At 52.0% G+C, this 12905-nt stretch overlaps 1 protein-coding gene across 16 annotated transcripts in view; it reads left to right on the plus strand.

Annotated features, from left to right (window-relative positions):
- The window catches only part of ARAP1 (ArfGAP with RhoGAP domain, ankyrin repeat and PH domain 1), a 720258-nt gene that overhangs the window by 567238 nt on the left and 140115 nt on the right, over positions 1-12905 (plus strand). For all 16 annotated transcript variants that reach the window (XM_069203774.1, XM_069203773.1, XM_069203771.1 and 13 more), the window contains one exon: positions 2956-3130. In XM_069203774.1, coding sequence (XP_069059875.1) covers positions 2956-3130 — 175 coding nt within the window. The remainder of the gene's footprint in view (positions 1-2955; positions 3131-12905) is intronic.

The following is a 12905-nucleotide window of genomic DNA, read 5'->3' on the forward strand; positions in this document are numbered from 1 at the left end:
ACCACAGTGAATAAATAGCGCTGAGTTAAAAAAGAGTAAATAAAGGCACTGACAACATAGTGAGGCATGGCTTCTGTTGCCTGTGTCTGTAAAACTTAAGTTTGCGCTTGAATTTTTGTCCTGAATTTTGACCCTTTGTCCTGAATTTTTGTCCTGAATTTTGACCCTCTGTCCTGAATTTTTTACAGTCCTGTCCAGAATTTGCCTCAATGCCAGGTGGTCACCCTACTACAAGTGTGGCAATCCCGCCTATTCCAGGCCCCCAAAGCTGTAAGAATGGCTGGCATGGCAGTAAATAGTCATTTTAATGTATACGGAATTAATTAAAAAACGGTTGTGCTTATGCATAAATTAGACAGGCAGGCTGGTACAAGCCCCGGTGTTGACAATGAAGTGCTGTTGCTAGGCGCCGGAAACCACCGGCTCAAATTAAGCACTGGTCATGAGACATTGAAAGACGTGTTGTTGGATGGAAAGGGGATACCGCTTTGGGGAACTGGCAACGAGGGACTTTAGGCGTTGGTATTGTACACAATAGGCCTTCCACAACAAGCTACAAGAACTAAACACATCAGTTGTATAGCACCAGCTGCCACATCCTGAATTAATGTAGCGCTGTAACTCAGAGGTGTTACCTTTGCCCCCACTCCAATGAAAGACGGAGCCAGTCCTTCTGAGATCCAACCCTACGACCTTCAAGGTCTGCACAGAGCTGTGCTGCAGGTGCATGAACCCATCCATCGACTTTACAATGAAAGACTAAGCCAGTCCCTCTGAGATCCAAACCTACGACCTTCGCGGTCTGCACAGAGCTCTGCTGCAGGTGCATGAACCCATCCATCGACTTTACAATGAAAGGCTAAGCCAGTCCCTCTGAGATCCAAACCTACGACCTTCAAGGTCTGCACAGAGCTGTGCTGCAGGTGCAGGGATCCATCCATCGACTTTACAATGAAAGACTAAGCCAGTCCCTCTGAGATCCAAAGCTACGACCTTCAAGGTCTGCACAGAGCTCTGCTGCAGGTGCAGGGATCCATCCATCGACTTTACAATGAAAGACTAAGCCAGTCCCTCTGAGATCCAAACCTACGACCTTCAAGGTCTGCACAGAGCTGTGCTGCAGGTGCAGGGATCCATCCATCGACTTTACAATGAAAGGCTAAGCCAGTCCTTCTGAGATCCAAACCTACGACCTTCAAGGTCTGCACAGAGCTGTGCTGCAGGTGCAGGGATCCATCCATCGACTTTACAATGAAAGGCTAAGCCAGTCCCTCTGAGATCCAAACCTACGACCTTCGCGGTCTGCACAGAGCTCTGCTGCAGGTGCATGAACCCATCCATCGACTTTAAAGTGCATCCTGTCTGGCATTGAATGATCACAGTACGCGCCCCTGATGTCCTACAGCGGGTTCAGTGGACTCTGAAGTGGTACCGCCAGAAGTTAAAGGCCCATTGCTAAACCCCCAGCACCCTGTCTCCGCCTTAGTCTTAAGGTGTTATATCCGAGTTCGATTTCCGTTGCAAAAACACTTTGAAGTTGCCTTTCCAAATCACTGCCCTAAAACTGAGGGCAGTTAAGCCAACAGTTAAGCCAAACAGTGTAAGCCAATCAAAGTCATTTGCTCAGGGTCACACTGTTTAAGTGAAGTGGAGAAGCCGGGATTTGAACTCGGATAACGATTAACAAAGCACTTGTCCACGTCCACGCCTTCTAGCCGCTCACGGTATTTTATTTCTGGTTTAAATACGTGAGGAATTACATTCCCTTTGCCGGCACCTCTGTTTTTAATACAAGTTTGAACGGAGTGGTGGTAATTGCTCCAGGGTGCGGGCAGTGCCAGGCTGGGGGGAGGGAGGGCGGCTGTGGGCGCTCCATCCACGCTTTGTTTATTTTTGATGAGGGCTGGCAGCCCCCCCCCCGGAGCTCAGGGACTGGCAGCCTGGAGGAGGGAGGCCTTCCCAGCCCAGATGTGAGCCGGGGCCGGCTCGGGCCCGCCCTCCCTGACTGACTCAGAAGGCACTGAGCCCGGCCGGCTGCAATCTCAGTCACACGGGAGGTCTCACTGCACAACCAGCTCTTTTTGGGGAAACCTCTCCGCTGTTCATGCCTGTTGGTGTCGCGGGGGTCTCTGGGCCGCGGCGTCTCTTGGGCTGAGTACGAGTGTGAGTGGTGGCTTTTAAATGTGAACGTCCTGGTGATACAGCGTTTAATTCTGGCGTGCAACCTGCTTCTAGGCGCTACTACATTTTGTTAGGTAAGTGAACCGGTCTATAGGAAGACTCGCGTCTAGATGCCAACTTTTCAATGTGTTGTGAAATGTAAGTTTTAGTAAGTGCACGCATTCATCCGCCTTCTGCCAGTGCCGTAACGAAGCTCGACCCCCCCCCCCCCCACGCAAAGTACAGGGGGGGGGGGGGGTAGTGAGAGCTGTCAGTCCAGGGCCCCGTGCACAGTGCACTTTGCTGAGGGGGCCCTTGGAGCTCGAACAGTCCCCTTCCCGCGGGGGCTGCGGGGGCTATTGTTACCCCACTGCGTTCTACATTTGCATCGACTCGTGTAATGAAAATTAGTTTTATACCGTTAGCTACAGTGTGCCTTGTCATACAGCTCTGAATGTGATTTGCCCAGGGTCGCACAACTTGTCACACAGGGCAGCCGGGATTGGAAGTGATTAAGCATGCGACAGAAACGCTTTAATTTGCAGAATAGCTCTGCAGCAAACTTCCACAGTGAGCTTAACATGCTAAAGGCCTGTCAAATTACGTACTGAGTTGTCAAATTACGTCAAAGTTATACGCAAATAAAAAAAAAAGTTTTTTCAATGGGAACTGCATCCTAACAACGGTACTTGTGCATGTAAAATGTTGTGAAACGTCTTGCACCCCTAGAAGCCCTGATCTCATCTTCTGACACTTGGAGTATTGCCCTAACCGCCCTCTCCGTCCCCCCCACAGGCCCTGTGCGCTGCTGTGACGACCACCGACCTGGCGGAGACCCTCTCGCTAGTCTTCTGCGGGGCCGAGGTGGGCTGCTTCTCGGGGGACCCTGCCTGCCCCAGCCCCGCCGCCCTCGCCGAGAACGCCGGCCAGCGGCTGCAGATGGAGTTCCTGCTGCACAACAAGAACTCAGGTAAGGGCTAGCGCCGCTTCTTTGGGCTGATAAAGCGCCGCGTGCCGCCCTACGTCAGCTTCAAGGCACTGTGCTGCACGCCGGGTGGAAGGGTTGTCAAGCGCTATAGGTCACGCGTCACTGAAGTCTGCCAATTTAACCTCTATCCTAATAACACGTAAAAGCACACTGGGCACTCCTCTTCTCCGTTTCAGAAGGATGAAGGACCGTCAGCCCCACTGGATTCGAACTGGGGATTTTCACGTCTCTTAAATATGCATTTTAACTTGTGTTTTCCTTGTGATGGGAGGTCAGAACCTGTGCTTTTCTTTTAGCCACTGCTCTGGTGTGTCCCTGGTGTCAGGATGTAATATGACGACAAAAAGCGAGGTGTTGTGTTGTTGTAGCTAACAAATCCGTAACAATACCCTTTTTGTATGTAAAGCAAACATAAACATGTGATGGTGTATATTAGATGGTCAGACCGCACGAGACTGCCGCCCATTAGATGTAACTTCTTTGAAAGAGACAGTGCATGCAACATGTATGTAAAATGTGCTCCCTCGAAATACTGCCGAGAAAGGTTTAAGGGTATACCCCTTCTGAAAAGAAAAGAAAACTTTATCGTTTTCAATTGTACAGGGAAATTTAGATAAATGTGCACTCGTGTTACTTAGATGATATTGTGCTGGTCCGTTGTAAATCGTGCGTTATATCCGTAGTGTTGCGAAGTAGCGGGTCCAGTGATTTGAGGATTGCAGGCGCTCCTCGGTGCCCAGCACATCTGCCTGATGCAGTTCTAAACTCTGCAGCGCTAAAGTTCAGCGTAGGACATGTGTGCGGTCACTGGGCGAGTCCTCCAGATGAGGAGGCAGGCACATCTGGGAGCGCTGGGTCAGGGACTGTTATTCTCTTTCTGGACTCGCCCTGTCAGGCAGACAGGCCACAGTGCAGGGCACCATGGCCCATATTTACAACAATCTTTGCGCAGCCACAGCGTATTTTTTTTTTTACGCAGCGGCAGTGCAATCATTGCTCCACACTGCTCTATATTTACAAACTGACACATTGGACCCGATGCGTCAGTTTGTAGAGGCCTGCGTCACATAATACCGGCACAGGGAATAATGTATGCAGGTTAGGCATTCCCACGTTAAAAGCCACATAGAAGTGATGCAGTGACATTTACCACTTTTCACTGTCACTCTATGACCTGACTGCATCAAAAATCCCTATGCCGCCTCAAACCAGGCATAAAGATTGACGCAGAGCTTTCAACATGGGACTTGCCCTTGTGTTCTGATGATTTACTGGAGATGCGTCAGTCTTATGACCAACTCCAGCAATGCGTCACATTAGCACCACATGCATCAGAATTTCTGACGCATCCTTGAATCCTTGCGTCATGGAGCACTGTATTGTAAATAGAGCGTATCCATAGCATCGTAAGGGCATTTGTGGCAGGTGCAAGAAAACTGACGCATCAATGCATCAGTTCTTGTAAATGAGGCTCCATGTTCATATGGTTCTATGTGTGCTGCGCCTCATTCTGCACATGACAGGGCCAGCCCCCTTCATGTTAGTGTCCAATGCATCGTGAGGAAGGATCTTCTATGGAGTGTCACATTTTGTTATTGTGTCAAGAGTGCACCCATGCTGACGTGTTCTAGTGCATCTCGCTGTGAGCCTGGCACCGTGATCTAGGTTTATCAAGATTTCCACGGACACACAGTAACATTTGTGAGTGACACTGTGAAGTCATTGGAATGGGGGAGAAAATGTGGCGTAAGGGCCAGAGCTGCTGACTTTGAAGATGGGGAACCAGGTTCAGGTTCAGGTCTCGGCGTCGGCTCAGCATCCTGCGATTCTGAGCAAATCACTTAGGGCCTGATTTAAGTATTGGCGGAGGGGCCGCCAGAATCGAAATCCCATTATTTTCTAAGGGATTTCGATTTTGGTGGATCTTATATTTATCACCGTTGTGACAAAGTAATCCCTCTTCCAATATCTAAATCAGGCCCTTAATGTCCCTTTGTCCACCAAAAATCAATGTGTTCTTATGTAATGTAACTGGTGCTCATATAAAGTGCTCAAATACCTTCCGGTTGAGTTCACGCTATAAAAAAGCAAACAGTGCATTAGGCAGAGCTTTGTTCGTTTACTGTTCCACTCACCCGCCTCTCCCCTCCCCCATCACCTATTCCCCTCCATGGCAGTCCTCAGGCCTCCTGTGCTGTTCCTAGAGGTCGTGCAGTGCAGGTAGGCCTCTGGCAGGTCCCGTGCAGATCTGTGAGGTTGTTCTGCAGCAATACTGGGCCTGCAAGAGTGTGTGAAGCCGCACTGCACAGGGACAATGGTGCCTGTTGGTATTTGGAGCTGGTACTGACCTACAGCAGACATTGTGCACATGGCTGGGACAATGGGAGAAAGACACTCTTAAGCTATCTCCCAGCAGTCTCTGCCATGAAAGTGGTGAAACCCTGCCAAGTTTCCCAGGTCCATGCTTGATGTGCTGCTCCAGTCCTTATTTTTTCTTTGACTTCTGCGACTTGTAATTTCGTTTATTACATTATAAATCAGGACTACGGGTCCTAGAATTCAAAGGAAAAAATCTGTCCTGGAGCAGCACATCTCGCATGGACCTGTGAAACTTGGCAGCTATGGTGCCGAAACCCTAGTTGTTGCTGCAGCGGTTGGCCACTGCCGGTCCCTTGACAGACCCATGTGAACGCCTGACTCTACCCATGCAGCTGACCGTGCTCCTGTCTACCCATTTGCATGCAAGCCTCTGTGTTCCTGCAACCTCAGCTCCTGCGGAACTGAGCCTCGCGCCTGGGTCCTCTCTTCTCAGTGTTTCTGCTGCTCTAGTCTCTGCTCCTGGATCCCCTCTTCTCAGTGTTTTTGAAGCTCTAGTCTCTGCTCCCGGGTCCTCCCTTCTCAGTGTTCCTGCTGCTCTAGTCTCTGCTCCCGGGTCCTCCCTTCTCAGTGTTTCTGCTGCTCTAGTCTCTGCTCCAGGGTCACCTCTTCTCAGTGTTTCTGCTGCTCTAGTCTCTGCTCCAGGGTCACCTCTTCTCAGTGTTTCTGCTGCTCTAGTCTCTGCTCCCGGGTCCTCTCTTCTCAGTGTTTCTACTGCTCTAGTCTCTGCTCCTGGGTCACCTCTTCTCAGTGTTTCTGCTGCTCTAGTCTCTGCTCCAGGGTCCCCTCTTCTCAGTGTTTCTGCTGCTCTAGTCTCTGCTCCCTGGTCCTCTCTTCTCAGTGTTTCTGCTGCTCTAGTCTCTGCTCCCTGGTCCTCTCTTCTCAGTGTTTCTTCTGCTCTAGTCTCTGCTCCAGGGTCCTCTCTTCTCAGTGTTTCTGCTGGTCTAGTCTCTGCTCTGGGTCCTCTCTTCTCGGGGTTTCTTCTGCTCTAGTCTCTGCTCCAGGGTCCTCTCTTCTCAGTGTTTCTGCTGGTCTAGTCTCTGCTCTGGGTCCTCTCTTCTCGGTGTTTCTGCTGCTCTAGTCTCTGCTCCCGGGTCCTCTCTTCTCAGTGTTTCTGCTGCTCTAGTCTGCTCCGGGGTCCTCTCTTATTAGTGTTTCTGCTGCTCTAGTCTCTGCTCCCGGTCCTCTCTTCTCAGTGTTTCTGCTGCTCTAGTCTCTGCTCCTGGGTCCTCTCTTCTCAGTGTTGCTGATGCTCTAGTCTGCTCCGGGGTCCTCTCTTCTCAGTGTTTCTGCTGCTCTAGTCTCTGCTCCAGGGTCCTCTCTTATTAGTGTTTCTGCTGCTCTAGTCACTGCTCCTGGGTCCTGTCTTCTCAGTGTTTCTGCTGCTATAGTCTCTGCTCCTGGGTCCTCTCTTCTCAGTGTTTCTGCTGCTCTAGTCTCTGCTCTGGGTCCTCTCTCCTCAGTGTTTCTGCTGCTCTAGTCTCTGCTCCAGGGTCCTCTCTTATTAGTGTTTATGCTGCTCTAGTCTCTGCTCCCGGGTCCTCTCTTCTCAGCGTTTCTGTTGCTCTAGTCTCTGCCCCCGGGTCCTCTCTTCTCAGTGTTTCTGCTGCTCTAGTCTCTGCTCCTGGCTCCTCTCTTCTCAGTGTTTCTGATGCTCTAGTCTCTGCTCCGGGGTCTTCTCTTCTCAGTGTTTCAGACGCTCTAGTCTATGCTCCGGGGTCCTCTCTTCTCAGTGTTTCTGCTGCTCTAGTCTCTGCCCCTGTGTCCTCTCTTCTCAGTGTTTCTGCTGCTCTAGTCTCTGCCCCTGTGTCCTCTCTTCTCAGTGTTTCTGCTGCTCTAGTCTCTGCTCCTGGGTCCTCTCTTCTCAGTGTTTCTGCTGCTCTAGTCTCTGCTCCTGGGTCCTCTCTTCTCAGTGTTTCTGCTGCTCTAGTCTCTGCTCCCGGGTCCTCTCTTCTCAGTGTTTCTGCTGCTCTAGTCTCTGCTCCCGGGTCCTCTCTTCTCGGGGTTTCTTCTGCTCTAGTCTCTGCTCCCGGGTCCTCTCTTCTCGTCGTTTCTGCTGCTCTAGTCTCTGATCCCGGGTCCTCTCTTCTCGGTGTTTCTGCTGATCTAGTCTCTGCTCCCGGGTCCTCTCTTCTCAGTGTTTCTGCTGCTCTAGTCTGCTCCGGGGTCCTCTCTTATTAGTGTTTCTGCTGCTCTAGTCTCTGCTCCTGGGTCCTCTCTTCTCAGTGTTTCTGCTGCTCTAGTCTCTGCTCCTGGGTCCTCTCTTCTCAGTGTTTCTGCTGCTCTAGTCTCTGCTCCCGGGTCCTGTCTTCTCCGTGTTTCTGCTGCTCTAGTCTCTGCTCCGGGGTCCTGTCTTCTCAGTGTTTCTGCTGCTCTAGTCTCTGCTCCCGGGTCCTTTCTTCTCAGTGTTTCTGCTGCTCTAGTCTCTGCTCCTGGGTCCTCTCTTCTCAGTGTTTCTGCAGCTCTAGTCTCTGCTCCCGGGTCCTCTCTTCTCAGTGTTTCTGTTGCTCTAGTCTCTGCTCCCGGGTCCTCTCTTCTCAGTGTTTCTGCTGCTCTAGTCTCTGCTCCTGGGTCCTCTCTTCTCAGTGTTTCTGCTGCTCTAGTCTCTGCTCCTGGGTCCTCTCTTCTCAGTGTTTCTGATGCTCTAGTCTCTGCCCCTGGGTCCTCTCTTCTCAGTGTTTCTGCTGCTCTAGTCTCTGATCCTGGGTCCTCTCTTCTCAGTGTTTCTGCTGCTCTAGTCTCTTCTCTGGGTCCTTTCTTCTCAGTGTTTCTACTGCTCTAGTCTCTGCTCCCGGGTCTTCTCTTCTCAGTGTTTCTGCTGCTCTAGTCTCTGCTCCCGGGTCCTCTCTTCTCAGTGTTTCTGCTGCTCTATGTCTCTACTCCCGGGTCCTCTCTTCTCAGTGTTTCTGCTGCTCTAGTCTCTGCTCCCGGGTCCTCTCTTCTCAGTGTTTCTGCTGCTCTAGTCTCTGCTCCTGGGTCCTCTCTTCTCAGTGTTTCTGCTGCTCTAGTCTCTTCTCTGGGTCCTCTCTTCTCAGTGTTTCTACTGCTCTAGTCTTTGCTCCCGGGACCTCTCTTCTCAGTGTTTCTGATGCTCTAGTCTCTGCTCCTGGGTCCTCTCTTCTCAGTGTTTCTGCTGCTCTAGTCTCTGCTCCGGGGTCCTCTCTTCTCAGTGTTTCTGCTGCTCTAGTCTCTGGTCCCGGGTCCTCTCTTCTCAGTGTTTCTGCTGCTCTAGTCTCTGCTCCCGGGTCCTGTCTTCTCAGTGTTTCTGCTGCTCTAGTCTCTGCTCCCGGGTCCTCTCTCCTCAGTGTTTCTGCTGCTCTAGTCTCTGCTCCTGGGTCCTCTCTTCTCAGTGTTTCTGCTGCTCTAGTCTCTGCTCCTGGGTCCTCTCTTCTCAGTGTTTCTGCTGGTCTAGTCTCTGCTCCGGGGTCCTCTCTTCTCAGTGTTTCTGCTGCTCTAGTATCTGCTCCCGGGTCCTCTCTTCTCAGTGTTTCTGCTGCTCTAGTTTCTGCTCCTGGGTCCTCTCTTCTCAGTGTTTCTGCTGCTCTAGTCTCTGCTCTGGGGTCCTCTCCTCTCAGTGTTCCTGCTGTTCTAGTCTCTTCACTGGGTCCTCTCTTCTCAGTGTTTCTGCTGCTCTAGTCTCTGCTCCCGGGTCCTCTCTTCTCAGTGTTTCTGCTGCTCTAGTCTCTGCTCCCGGGTCCTCTCTTCTCAGTGTTTCTGCTGCTCTAGTCTCTGCTCCCGGGTCCTCTCTTCTCAGTGTTTCTGCTGCTCTAGTCTCTGCTCCTGGGTCCTCTCTTCTCAGTGTTTCTGCTGCTCTAGTCTCTGCTCCTGGGTCCTCTCTTCTCAATGTTTCTGCTGCTCTAGTCTCTGCCCCTGGGTCCTCTCTTCTCAGTGTTTCTGCTGCTCTAGTCTCTTCTCTGGGTCCTCTCTTCTCAGTGTTTCTACTGCTCTAGTCTCTGCTCCCGGGTCCTCTCTTCTCAGTGTTTCTGCTGCTCTAGTCTCTGCTCCCGGGTCCTGTGTTTCTGCTGCTCTAGTCTCTGCTCCCGGGTCCTCTCTTCTCAATGTTTCTGCTGCTCTAGTCTCTGCCCTTGGGTCCTCTCTTCTCAGTGTTTCTGCTGCTCTAGTCTCTTCTCTGGGTCCTCTCGTCTCAGTGTTTCTACTGCTCTAGTCTCTGCTCCCGGGTCCTCTCATCTCAGTGTTTCTGCTGCTCTAGTCTCTGCTCCTGTTTCCTCTCTTCTCAGTGTTTCTGCTGCTCTAGTCTCTTCTCTGGGTCCTCTCGTCTCAGTGTTTCTACTGCTCTAGTCTCTGCTCCCGGGACCTCTCTTCTCAGTGTTTCTGATGCTCTAGTCTCTGCTTCTGGGTCCTCTCTTCTCAGTGTTTCTGCTGCTCTAGTCTCTGCTCCCGGGTCCTCTCTTCTCAGTGTTTCTGCTGCTCTAGTCTCTGCTCCTGGGTCCTGTCTTCTCAGTGTTTCTGCTGCTCTAGTCTCTGCTCCCGGGTCCTCTCTTCTCAGTGTTTCTGCTGCTCTAGTCTCTGCTCCTGGGTCCTCTCTTCTCAGTGTTTCTGCTGCTCTAGTCTCTGCTCCGGGGTCCTCTCCTCTCAGTGTTCCTGCTGCTCAAGTCTCTTCACTGGGTCCTCTCTTCTCAGTGTTTCTGCTGCTCTAGTCTCTGCTCCTGGGTCCTCTCTTCTCAGTGTTTCTGCTGCTTTAGTCTCTGCTCCGGGGACCTCTCTTCTCAGTGTTTCTGCTGCTCTAGTCTCTGCTCCCGGGTCCTCTCTTCTCAGTTGTTCTGCTGCTCTAGTCTCTGCTCCTGGGTCCTGTCTTCTCAGTGTTTCTGCTGCTCTAGTATCTGCTCCCGGGTCCTCTCTTCTCAGTGTTTCTTCTGCTCTAGTTTCTGCTCCTGGGTCCTCTCTTCTCAGTGTTTCTGCTGCTCTAGTCTCTGCTCTGGGGTCCTCTCCTCTCAGTGTTCCTGCTGCTCTAGTCTCTTCACTGGGTCCTCTCTTCTCAGTGTTTCTGCTGCTCTAGTCTCTGCTCCCGGGTCCTCTCTTCTCAGTGTTTCTGCTGCTCTAGTCTCTGCTCCCGGGTCCTCTCTTCTCAGTGTTTCTGCTGCTCTAGTCTCTGCTCCCGGGTCCTCTCTTCTCAGTGTTTCTGCTGCTCTAGTCTCTGCTCCCGGGTCCTCTCTTCTCAGTGTTTCTGCTGCTCTAGTCTCTGCTCCCGGGTCCTCTCTTCTCAGTGTTTCTGCTGCTCTAGTCTCTGCTCCCGGGTCCTCTCTTCTCAGTGTTTCTGCTGCTCTAGTCTCTGCTCCCGGGTCCTCTCTTCTCAGTGTTTCTGCTGCTCTAGTCTCTGCCCCTGGGTCCTCTCTTCTCAGTGTTTCTGCTGCTCTAGTCTCTGCTCCTGGGTCCTCTCTTCTCAGTGTTTCTGCTGCTCTAGTCTCTTCTCTGGGTCCTCTCTTCTCAGTGTTTCTACTGCTCTAGTCTCTGCTCCCGGGTCCTCTCTTCTCAGTGTTTCTACTGCTCTAGTCTCTGCTCCCGGGTCCTCTCTTCTCAGTGTTTCTGCTGCTCTATGTCTCTGCTCCCGGGTCCTCTCTTCTCAGTGTTTCTGCTGCTCTAGTCTCTGCTCCCGGGTCCTCTCTTCTCAGTGTTTCTGCTGCTCTAGTCTCTGCTCCTGGGTCCTCTCTTCTCAGTGTTTCTGCTGCTCTAGTCTCTTCTCTGGGTCCTCTCGTCTCAGTGTTTCTACTGCTCTAGTCTCTGCTCCCGGGACCTCTCTTCTCAGTGTTTCTGATGCTCTAGTCTCTGCTCCTGGGTCCTCTCTTCTCAGTGTTTCTGCTGCTCTAGTCTCTGCTCCCGGGTCCTCTCTTCTCAGTGTTTCTGCTGCTCTAGTCTCTGCTCCTGGGTCCTGTCTTCTCAGTGTTTCTGCTGCTCTAGTCTCTGCTCCCGGGTCCTCTCTTCTCAGTGTTTCTGCTGCTCTAGTCTCTGCTCCCGGGTCCTCTCTTCTCAGTGTTTCTGCTGCTCTAGTCTCTGCTCCGGGGTCCTCTCCTCTCAGTGTTCCTGCTGCTCAAGTCTCTTCACTGGGTCCTCTCTTCTCAGTGTTTCTGCTGCTCTAGTCTCTGCTCCTGGGTCCTCTCTTCTCAGTGTTTCTGCTGGTCTAGTCTCTGCTCCGGGGTCCTCTCTTCTCAGTGTTTCTGCTGCTCTAGTATCTGCTCCCGGGTCCTCTCTTCTCAGTGTTTCTGCTGCTCTAGTTTCTGCTCCTGGGTCCTCTCTTCTCAGTGTTTCTGCTGCTCTTGTCTCTGCTCTGGGGTCCTCTCCTCTCAGTGTTCCTGCTGCTCTAGTCTCTTCACTGGGTCCTCTCTTCTCAGTGTTTCTGCTGCTCTAGTCTCTGCTTCCGGGTCCTCTCTTCTCAGTGTTTCTGCTGCTCTAGTCTCTGCTCCCGGGTCCTCTCTTCTCAGTGTTTCTGCTGCTCTAGTCTCTGCTCCCGGGTCCTCTCTTCTCAGTGTTTCTGCTGCTCTAGTCTCTGCTCCTGGGTCCTCTCTTCTCAGTGTTTCTGCTGCTCTAGTCTCTGCTCCTGGGTCCTCTCTTCTCAATGTTTCTGCTGCTCTAGTCTCTGCCCCTGGGTCCTCTCTTCTCAGTGTTTCTGCTGCTCTAGTCTCTTCTCTGGGTCCTCTCTTCTCAGTGTTTCTACTGCTGTAGTCTCTGCTCCCGGGTCCTCTTTTCTCAGTGTTTCTGCTGCTCTAGTCTCTGCTCCGGGGTCCTCTCCTCTCAGTGTTCCTGCTGCTCAAGTCTCTTCACTGGGTCCTCTCTTCTCAGTGTTTCTGCTGCTCTAGTCTCTGCCCCTGGGTCCTCTCTTCTCAGTGTTTCTGCTGCTCTAGTCTCTGCTCCGGGGTCCTCTCTTCTCAGTGTTTCTGCTGCTCTAGTCTCTGCTCCCGGGTCCTCTCTTCTCAGTGTTTCTGCTGCTCTAGTCTCTGCTCCTGGGTCCTGTCTTCTCAGTGTTTCTGCTGCTCTAGTATCTGCTCCCGGGTCCTCTCTTCTCAGTGTTTCTTCTGCTCTAGTTTCTGCTCCTGGGTCCTCTCTTCTCAGTGTTTCTGCTGCTCTAGTCTCTGCTCTGGGGTCCTCTCCTCTCAGTGTTCCTGCTGCTCTAGTCTCTTCACTGGGTCCTCTCTTCTCAGTGTTTCTGCTGCTCTAGTCTCTGCTCCCGGGTCCTCTCTTCTCAGTGTTTCTGCTGCTCTAGTCTCTGCTCCCGGGTCCTCTCTTCTCAGTGTTTCTGCTGCTCTAGTCTCTGCTCCCGGGTCCTCTCTTCTCAGTGTTTCTGCTGCTCTAGTCTCTGCTCCCGGGTCCTCTCTTCTCAGTGTTTCTGCTGCTCTAGTCTCTGCTCCCGGGTCCTCTCTTCTCAGTG

The sequence above is a fragment of the Pleurodeles waltl genome, chromosome 8, assembly GCF_031143425.1.
Source record: "Pleurodeles waltl isolate 20211129_DDA chromosome 8, aPleWal1.hap1.20221129, whole genome shotgun sequence".
In the NCBI taxonomy this organism is placed as follows: domain Eukaryota; kingdom Metazoa; phylum Chordata; class Amphibia; order Caudata; family Salamandridae; genus Pleurodeles; species Pleurodeles waltl.